General features: G+C 39.7%; 1 protein-coding gene across 4 annotated transcripts; it reads right to left on the minus strand.

Annotated features, from left to right (window-relative positions):
- Positions 1–631: 631 nt before the first annotated feature.
- Positions 632–8,060, minus strand: HNRNPA3 (heterogeneous nuclear ribonucleoprotein A3). 4 transcript variants are annotated; one of them, XM_008573480.1, is made up of 11 exons: positions 7,993–8,060; positions 5,775–5,897; positions 5,534–5,680; positions 5,248–5,458; positions 4,837–4,926; positions 4,658–4,753; positions 4,487–4,567; positions 3,897–4,040; positions 2,830–2,952; positions 2,670–2,737; positions 632–2,577 (listed from the first exon to the last, which is right to left on the minus strand). In XM_008573480.1, the coding sequence occupies exons 1-10, from the start codon at positions 7,996–7,998 to the stop codon at positions 2,685–2,687; spliced, it is 1,074 nt and encodes a 357-aa protein (XP_008571702.1). In that variant the 5' UTR covers positions 7,999–8,060; the 3' UTR covers positions 632–2,577; positions 2,670–2,684. The 4 variants fall into 4 exon arrangements, with proteins under 4 accessions (XP_008571702.1, XP_008571692.1, XP_008571686.1 ...); XM_008573470.1 differs by having other exon boundaries at positions 4,493–4,567; positions 7,927–8,043; XM_008573464.1 differs by having other exon boundaries at positions 7,927–8,043.
- Positions 8,061–10,538: the final 2,478 nt, after the last annotated feature.

The raw sequence follows: 10,538 nt of genomic DNA on the forward strand, positions 1-10,538 counted from the left end.
TTCCTTGCAGGTCTAAATGCTAGACCTAGTGACTGTAGCAACTATCCCTCATTGATGTTCCAAAAGGCGAAGAGCTCCTTCCTGCTAGACTTTCTTCGATATTTCAGTTGTAATTAGCAGATTTAACTAGCTTTTGGAAAGTTGCTCACTATCATCATAGTATCTTATGCCTTCACTTCTCTGTAGTTGAAGCTCTTGCTGCTGCCTTGTCATTCTTTATTTATGCTGACTTGTCCATACTCAAAAGGCTGCTGAAGTCCTGTCTTAGTGAGTTTCCTTTGATCCACACTGTGCTTAAAAAGCATCTTAGGTCCTTTAAAGCTGGTTAAATCACTCTCCTCATGGCTTACTTTTCCACACTGTTCACAAGAGCTAAGCTAATACAACTTATAAACAGGTAACACACAGATTTCACCTGCTTATAGGTTGCAAACATCAACTTACTGAAAATGTTTTCACTATTAAACTAATTCCAGAACACAGAAAAGTTGGTTAACAGTACAATTAACCTCATACGCCATTAAAGGATACTGTCAAGGTTGTATCAAACAATTTCACAAACATAAAAACAGGAAATATAGTTAATTTCCCCCATTCCTTCAACCTTTATTATATGAATAAAAGAACTTGAGACAATTTAGCTCAATTTTAATGTTTCCCAAGCATTATTTTGACCAGGTACCCAGGTTTAAGTTATGAACATTGACAGTGTCCACTTATATAACCACAGTTGAAATTGTTAAGGACTTAACCATTTTCTAATATTAGCCTATTTTCTACACTGCTTATTCACATATGCCCATTGACAAATGGAATGTTGTCTGTTACATTTATTGATTTGTGAGTGTTTTCTGGAAAACTGGAGTTATCTGTGAAGACCGATTTCCATGCTGGCATTGCATGCATCCAAATATTAATAATGCACAGAGGCACAAAATTAGAGCAACAAGAGAGCATATTCAAACACTAGCACGCCCCATCCCCCTTTTTATTGCTTGTTTTGCTTAGTACTTCTTAAAACAAAAATCATCATCTTGAATTCGACGTTCAACTGCCAATGAAAGAATAACAGCAGGGCACATACTTAGGGCTCAAATGAAATTGTAAGCACTAGCTGGCGCAAACAGTAGACATTGGTTTTTATAAATATGACATTATCTAAAACTCTTCTGAACCAGGATCTTCTAAACAAATTGATAAATCACACCAACATGATTTATGTTGAAATATACACAAGGAATAACAATGTGTCTTTTGGAAATTTAAGAATTCAGCCTATCTAAATTTGAATTCAGGTCTTTGAGAAGTGAGAAGCTTGTACTAAGCAAATGTGCTACATTTCTGCTGCAGTAAGTTATTCTGGACAATTATACCTAGATCATCCTTGGTTTCATCCAGCAAAATGTATAGGGTACAAACAGGAAAGCATGCCAGCCAGTTAAGGGTTCAATATGCATGATTTTTTATTCTCTTGCTTTGAGAGCTTATATATATCTAAAAAAAAAAAATTAAACCAAGGAAAATAACTCAAGATTTATGGGCCTCCTGTGCTCAAAAAAAAAAAGAAAGAAAGAAAAAGAAAAAAAAAAAGGTATCCACTAATTTGCTCAAATACAGGACTTAGTGGTCCTGTATTTTGAAGAGTTTTTAAGGTAGGGAAAAAGGGAAAACATCCACTACCCTTTTTCAGAATTTACATAGAGGGTATTCTTTACACTCAGTAACTATGGCAGCAGTTCAAATGTGAACAAAGTAAATGCAGGATGGAGATGTTCTAAACACAGCTAAGACTCAGCAAATCTAACACACTAAAATCATGATTACATTTTGAAAGAAAATGCACAAAAACCAAGTAGGAATTTTGAAATTTTTCATTTGAAGGTAATCTTAACGCTATTAAATTCACAAATATGCTAATTTAAATACCCAATCCTATTTATCTAAAACACACATTGCAAACATACAAATATCTATTCTCTCCACATGTCAGCGCCCATTCATATCATGGTTTGGAAATGGGGAGAATAGATTCCCCTTAAACTGCAAGTCAGCAGGTGTTTCTTTACAGTTAACTTTAGCAAAATTCATACAAAATAGTAATTAACAATGATCTTCTTTACTTGTTAACTCACAAGGAAACACCTTCAAAACTGCATTTTGTTAAAGTTTCTGTACTAAAATGTAGAAAAACTGAACTACACAAATATTGAAAAGTTAAAAATTCCTTAATTTTTTATTCCTGGTACCACTACCACAATTTACAGGGCAATATACCTGATGTAATGAAAAGAAAAAGAAAAAGAAAAAGCTACAACAGATAAAAGACCTCAGGAATGTACATCTAATTGACACTACATTGCATTAATCAATAGCTGCACTTTTTGCAAACTGTGGCTATGACAGTCCTGAACAAGAAGGGTTTCCTGTTTAAGCTGCAGTAACTTTTCTGACTATGGATCATCGTTCCTTCTGTGGCAGATTTTTACAGTTCCTCTAATGCATTTGGGACGACTGTCTCAAAGTAACCTGCAGCTTTCCTGACAACTCCTCGCTCTCTCTCCTGCTAAGAACTGTAGCCTGTTGAATAATACAGGATAAAAAAATTATTACACTCAGTGAACAGTTCCACATGTTCTTTATCATCATGATAAAAACTTAAAGATACCTACCCTTTTCTGCTGTTTTTAGAACCTTCTGCTACCATATCCACCACTTCCACCACCAGATCCATAACCACCTGAAAATATACATATACAGTTTTAAAAGAAATATACATTCAAGTTTTTAAATTAAAAATTTTCTGAGGAATTTTGATGGAAAAAAACTTACCACCATAGGGACTGCCCGAGCTTCTTCCACCAAAACTACCCCCTTTCATGGGTCCATAATTTGATTGCTGTTGTCCACTATAATTTCCAAAATCATTATAGTTCCCACCACCACCATAGTTACCTGAAATCAGAAAGGTTTAATTTGTGGTTTAACTACATAATTATTTCCCCATTTTAATGTATGTAACTATTATCTTCATAACAGTTATGGTAGCATGCTCTACCATACTTACATGCAATCTTTGAAAACAGACTCTATAGAGCTACTTTCAAAACTCCCTCCACCAGAAGCAGAAGTGTAGGTAGGAGAGGAGAAAACAGAGTGGAAGATAGCCAGAAGGGCATGTTTCTAGATAACCCAGAAGTCAGAATATTAGATGAACATCAATATTTTGTTTATATTAGATGCTATAACCTAGACAACACATGTTCTCTCCTTCCTACCACTAACAACATTAAAATGAACAGTGTTTGATTCACTGATTCTGATGCAGTATAATTTTTAAAACAGCAACAGGGAAGGTATTCTCAATTGTTAAGAAAAACCTCATCTGTCACTGACGTTAATAATAAGGTCCAGCAAAACAGAGTGTTCACAACAAAGCTCCTTATAGTATCATGGTGAAATGACTCAGACCTGCTTACAGTCTGCAATGCATCTGTGACCCAAAGTACTTTTGTTAACCTAGACCCCATACAGTACCATTTTCATTTTGATAAGTCTGAGTACTTCAACCTCTAACAATTTAGTTTCCATTTGTCCAGTTTAAAAGCGCCCAAGAATTAAGTAAAATTCTGACACTAAATACATTAGTAATTTCTTACATGTAAAAAACATTTATTACATAATAATAAATTTCTAATTACACAAAAGATTTGAGTACATTTTACCAATTTACTATATAGTGAGCAAAGTTAAAAAAATTCAGTTTACCCACCATTGAGTATTTTCTATTATACTACATAAAATTTCATCAGATGCTAACTTTTAATTTTTTTTTCAAACATCTGTAATGGAATTACAAACACTAAGTATTTAACACTTAAGTACAAGTGAAAGCTTACCACCGCCAAAATTTCCTCCTTCATTGTAACCGTCATATCCTCCACCACCGCCACCATATCCACCACCTTGGTTTCCATATCCTGGTCCACCACCACCATAGCCCCCTCTACTACTATAACCAGGACCACCTCCATAGTTGCCACCTAAAAAAACAAACAAACAAACAAAAACACCCCCCCCACAAAAAACCATGAGCCCACACAAAAACATCATAAACATATAGCAGGTCAAGATACCGAATTCTGATTTTATATTATATTTAAGCCATTGGCAAATAAGCCAGTAAGTGAACACGGTGAAGCCTGGTATATTTGGTTACTAGAACAGCAAGAATCTGCTAATAAGATTAAGATGAGTTTGTTTAACTATCTCTTGATATGAACGGGAAAGTCATTGTTTTCACTTTTAAATACTTCACTATGGAAAATACAGCCTCAGACTTAAAACGACTGTAGCTCAACTACTAGTACAATAAATCTTACTGATCAAAAAAGACTAGATAATGTTAAATCTCTAGGAGAAAAAAGATCTAGTTTAGAACTATACTTTAAACCATCAAGCCACTCAAGTTTTGACTAAAAACACTTACCCTCACCTCCAAATCCATTATATCCACCATCACCTCCTCCATAACTACCTCGGCTGCCACCACCTCCACCACCATAGCCTCCTAAGTAAAAATAAGATACAAATTAAAATTACACATTCAATTCACCATTAAATTGTTGGTACGCACATACTTAGAGACAGAATATCCTACCTCTTCCACCAAAGTTTCCACCACGGCCAAAATTACCTCCACCACCTCCAAAATTTCCTCCACGACCCATAAAGTTGCCAGCTCCACCTCCACGACCTTAAACGCAGGAAAGAAAGATTTTTAAGAACATTACAAACACCACACACACGTATTGTACATTGGTGTATGGTCCTACTCACCTCTTTGTGACCCAGCAGACTGCATCTCTTGTTTAGAAAGAGCTTTTTTCACTTCACAATTATGCCCATTAATAGTGTGGTATTTCTGAACTAAATTTTTTTAAACAAACAAAACAAAGTTATTTTATGTTTGGAAAAGCACATATAAATGATATCCTCTGTCATTATGTAACCCGTTAAAACATTATCAGATAGTGACTGAGTGGGGATAAAGGAGTGTTCTGGGATGTTAATGTTTCTTTCTTGATCTAGGTGTTGGTTACCTAGGTGTAACTGCTTTATGAAAACCAAACTATACACTTCATACATTCATGATGCACAACACAAAATTACAAGCAACTTATCAAATCTAGTTCAAAACAGAGAAGCCATTTCTGCTTCCTATTCAAGTTCCAATAAATTGCTACTTACCAACAATTTTATCAACTGTATCATGATCATCAAAAGTTACAAAAGCAAATCCTCTCTTTTTTCCACTCTGCCTGTCTTCCATAACTTCTATGGTTTCAATCTTGCCATATTTTTCAAAGTAGTCTCTCAAATTATATTCTTCTGTATCTTCTTTAATACCACCAACAAAAATTTTCTTCACTGTTAGGTGGGCACCAGGCTTTACCGAATCCTACAAATAAAACATATTAAGTAAAACAAACACTCACAACAGTTTCACATATTATACTACATATTTTTAAAGTACCTCTCTAGAAACAGCTCTCTTTGGTTCCACTACACGCCCATCAACCTTGTGAGGTCGAGCACACATTGCTGCATCCACCTCTTCAACACAAGAATAAGTCACAAAACCAAAGCCCCTGGAACGCTTTGTTTGAGGGTCTCTCATTACCTACAAAATAGAAATTTTACAGCATTGAAACATACCTCCCTCCATAGGTCTTCTACCCCTTCCTAAAAACGTTTTTGTTTCCTCAGTAACTTACCACACAGTCTGTGAGTGTGCCCCATTTCTCAAAATGTTCTCTTAAACTATCATCTGTAGTTTCAAAGCTCAGTCCACCAATAAACAGTTTTCTCAACTGCTCTGGTTCCTTTGGATCATGGCCCTGAGAAAAAGAAGCAATATATTTTATTTCTTATAATAGACGAACTGCTAAGAAAGATGTAAGAACCTTTAATCTACTACAAAAAATAAAATCAACATATTTCTGTAATATTGACAGTGTACAGTTAAAAATTTGGCTAAGATTATGAACTTCAACTGTTACATCAAAGGAACTAAAATGGTGCCAAAAATACTTATAACCAGCTTTTCAAGTGCCAACATCACTTCAATTACACTGAAGTCCAAGAAAATTCCAGAATCAAAAATCCCTTAATTTCTTAAAGCTACAACTAAAAGTATCTGGGGTTGATTATTTTAGAAGTCGTTAATGAGTAGTCATTTTCTGAGAAACCAAAGTGTTGCAGACTGTGTTCCATCCATGCCATCTCAAGTTTTCTCTCGACAGTCTACACCTCAACAAGCATTTAATTTTAAAGCACAAAACTGAAGTATATAACCTAAGTTCTGACCGGTAAATTTAGAGATATCTATCCATTTCAAGCAAATCAATGTCAAACTAGGCATTCTTAAGCTAAGCCAGCATCTCCCCCCCCCCAAATCCTAAAACAAAAAAACACCAAATACTAGTATTAGATAGCTTTCTGTAACAAATTTTTGTTATATGCTGCAAAAATTACCTATTTGCATTTGTATCACATGATTAGCAACTTCGAAAACAACACGTTTCAAAAGTCAAGACAAACTGGCAAGTCGGACTTAAATTTAAATTAGTAAATGTTGCCTGACCAGAAGAATGGAGCACAACAGGACACAAATTGAGTTTTCTAAAAAAAATTTAGATGTGGCCTGAAATTGTTTTATACTTTACAAATAAATTACATGAACTGCCATTTAATGCATGCATTAAAATTTTGTTCATGCAAAATCCTTAAATAAAGCGGCTCACATTTACATTCTAATTTCTTCCTTGTCTTCTAGAAGTAGAGATATTAAGGCATTTAATGTGAAGAGACTGTCACATGCTAGAAAAAAATGTTAAATGAATAACAGCTTTAATTTAAGCATTAATTTACTTAGTGTCATTTTTCAAGTTTTGGATAGATCCATTTGATTAATACACAAAGTCAACAAGAATTACAACCCACAAAAAATTATCGCACACGTGAAAATTTCAACTGTGGATGCAGTTCTCTAAAACAAAACCCACGAAACTATAATGGGAGCCGACCCAAAGAATGGGAAAACATGGAGATCTTTGGAGTACCTACTTAACATCTACCCTCAAATTCTAAAATAGTAAGAGTACTTCACCCACATGGCCATTTGAGAACTATAATTCTAAGTGCTTTAGCAAGAATAGCAGATTAGGAAGTATTTTAGAGCAGCAAACTTTTGAAAAACCTCGTATTTCCAACTGGATGCTGCGAAGAAAAGAACAGGCCAGAGAATTAAAGAACATTTGTCGCCGAAGAGGATCTGTAAAGGCCTAGAAACGCGCCGGCAGACCTTCAGCGAAAGCACTACGCCCCGAGCTTCGAGGCCATTTGCGGCATTTTTTGCCGGGCCGCCTCCTCGTTCTTCCCTCCAATCCCGCGCTCGCTTCCCCGGCGGCGGAGCGAGACGGCGGCCATTGCGGACCAATGCGCCATTTCGTAACGCGGCAGCGGATCAATGTCAATGTGGCCGCCGCCCGCCTGCTCGCTCGCCCGGATGTGCCTGCTCGTCCCCTCCCCTCCCCCACCGCCTCCTCCCAACCGCTCCCGCCGAGGCCCGCCATGCCACCCTCGGCCTCGCATCCGAGGCCGCGCGGCCGGCGGGCCGGCTCCCCCCCTGAAACCCCCCCAGCCACGCCGCGCCTAAGACGGGCCACCTGTGGGGTCGAAGGTAAAGGGGAGGCGGGCGAAGGGCCCCCAGGAGGCCTCCGAGACCCGCTCCCCTCCCCCTCCCACCACCCGTTTCAACGCAGAGCGCGGGATGGCCGACCCAGTCCACCCGGCCTCCCCGCACCCACCGAGCCAGGCCCCCCACTCCGGCCACTACCCACCAATCCCCCACTCTCCCCCTAATACCTCCTCCCCCCGGCGGCGGCGGCGGCGGCCGGAGTCGGGCTGGGGGCGACCAGGCGGCGGTTTTACCTCCATTTTGAGACCGGACTCGCCTCTTCCAACTCGAGTTCAATATGGGACCGAGAGGAAGAGGCGGGGCTAGCAGTCACGTGACGTGCTTTCCGCGCGCCGTCGGCCTGGTGGGGGAGGGGTTGGCCGGGAAAGGGGCGGGGCCAAGCGGTCGCGAAGAGGGACTGGACGAGCGGGTTGGCGGGCGGAGGGTGGAGGCGTGGAGAGCTGCGGGAGCGAGCGCGCCTCGCCAACTTCTAGCGCAGCGCAGCCCTTGCCGCCGATCGCGCCAGGGCGGCTGTCGGGACGTCGGCTCCGGATCCGCCAATGGCGAGCGCCCACGTCGGGAGAACACCTCGTGACCCCGCGTCAGCGGAGAGAAAGGTCTTTTCCTTTCTTCTCGCGCCTTTTCGTCTTCACCCACGCAGGCTTCTCGGTCTCCATTACCGAATTCGTTTCGTTCCCGTGTCCGAAATAAAACTACACTTTTCTTTCTTGTACCATAAAGTCGTAAGAAAGCCCTTTTGGTCCCTCGGATCACCTTTCCCGTTTTCGAATGCCAGTGACAAATGTCTGTGACTGCAGCGTCCACCTGAGGACCCGTGTTGAAAATCACTGCGACACTGACATGTGTGAATCATGGGCACCTTGGACAGGCCTCAAAACGCGGCTGACATACTGAATTTTTACCCTTAACGACCTGAAGCAGGGCTAGTGGAGGTCAGTTACTGATGTCAAGGAATATGTCAGGACTGTTATTTTAAATGCTCATTTAGTTAGTATGAAAAGAGCTGAAGAATCTGTTCTAGGGGATGGAATTTTAGGAATTCAGTGGTTTACAAGATTTGTTAAAAACCAGGGTCGCCAGATATGCGCGAGTGATTTTTACCTTAATGTGATAACCTGTTTCCAATTGTGTTGTGAGGTACAATGAAGGGGATGAATTAAAGCGTTAGAAGACTACAAATCTAGTCCTTTCTTGGCTTAGTCAAGTGACTTTAAATCATTGACCTTAGCTATAGTTTAGTTTTTTTTAATGCAAATGGGGGATGGAATTAGATACTCTCCCAGCACCCGTGACAGACGTGAATGAATAATTTATGGATCCATATTTAAGCAAAGTTACTAATAAAAATGACCACAATCAACAAGCCTCTGTTACCTGCTAGGAAATTCCTAGTTTTTTTTTTTTTTTTCCTTTTTGTCTTTTTTCGTGACCGGCAACGGATCACAACCCTCAGTGTCGCGCCGTACAGGACCGGGACCGGCAACGGAATCGCAACCCTCGGTGTTGCGCCCGCACCTCGCTCAGCCAGTGAGCGGCCGGTCTGTATGTGGGATCCGAACCCTCGGTGGGAGGGTCGCCCCGCTCCCAAGCGGCGCACTGTAGCAGTGCGCCACCGGGCTGGCCCAGAAATTCCTAGTATTTTAATTTAGCAATCCATACGACCAACTCCTTTAAAATTGAACTGGCCTTCCCTTGGAGAGATTAGAAATCTAAAAAATTATGTTGTAAATTGTCTGAAAAAACGTTTGTGTTAGCAAATGAGGAGTGGTCGGCTTGGGGTTTGGAAAAGCTGGGGCACAGAAAATAAGAATTTGTTACTTATCTAGCACTGGGCAAGAGGACAGGCCTTAAATTTGGGAAACATGAACAAGGGAACTCTGTTGTGAGGCAGAAAGCAGGCTCCAAACTAGCTTCCTCCTGATACTGATTCTATTATTACAAGCAAACTTTTGTTTATATATTCTGCTTATCAGGTAGTTCTAACAGCTAACAACAGACTTGAGACATAAGAAACATTTATGGTCTTAGTATCTGGTTACTGTAAAGATTTTGTGAGTCTGATTACTATGAAATAGTCCTGATAACTTAATCAATTCTGGGTACTTAGAAAAACGCAAAGTTAAAGACCCTGGGAAGAACGTATGTACACCAATACCCTATGAGACATTGCAAAGGTGATGAAGAGTGATCACTTGGCTTCACTTTACAGTGTGTTTGTGCAGGTGTTTTCTAATCAAGTTACTTCTAATCACTAACTGTTATTATTTCTTTCTTTGAATTGTATTAAATTTTTATGTTAATTTGAGAAACAGTGTGGGATGGGGTATTAAGTTCTTTCATCCAGGAACATGATATGTCAGTCCATTTATTCAGGTCTTTCTGTCTTTTAGTAAAATGTGGATCCCTCCCTCTGGATATGTATGGATTTGGTATTCATCCTGCCTGTATGTGGTTTTTAGACATTACCTCTTTTGGGGCCGGCCCGTGGCTCACTCGGGAGAACAAAATCCCATGAGATTAAGAGAGCTGCTCTAGTCAAATATGCACATTTTAAAAATCCAGGAAACCCTGCCAACTTCTGTGCTAGGGCCATATGATAAATGGCCTCAGAGCATGGATGTTAACCCATTTCTTTTTGGTAAAAATATGCGTAAGTACTTCTAGCATATTTATTACTGTAACAACCCAAGCACTCAGGATATTAGACCAAATGAAAAATCATGCTGAAATACTGTAAACACAGTTATTTTCCCATAGGCTCTCATCACATTATTTAACA

The sequence above is a fragment of the Galeopterus variegatus genome, unplaced genomic scaffold (genome assembly GCF_000696425.1).
Source record: "Galeopterus variegatus unplaced genomic scaffold, G_variegatus-3.0.2 Scaffold53, whole genome shotgun sequence".
Classification (NCBI taxonomy): domain Eukaryota; kingdom Metazoa; phylum Chordata; class Mammalia; order Dermoptera; family Cynocephalidae; genus Galeopterus; species Galeopterus variegatus.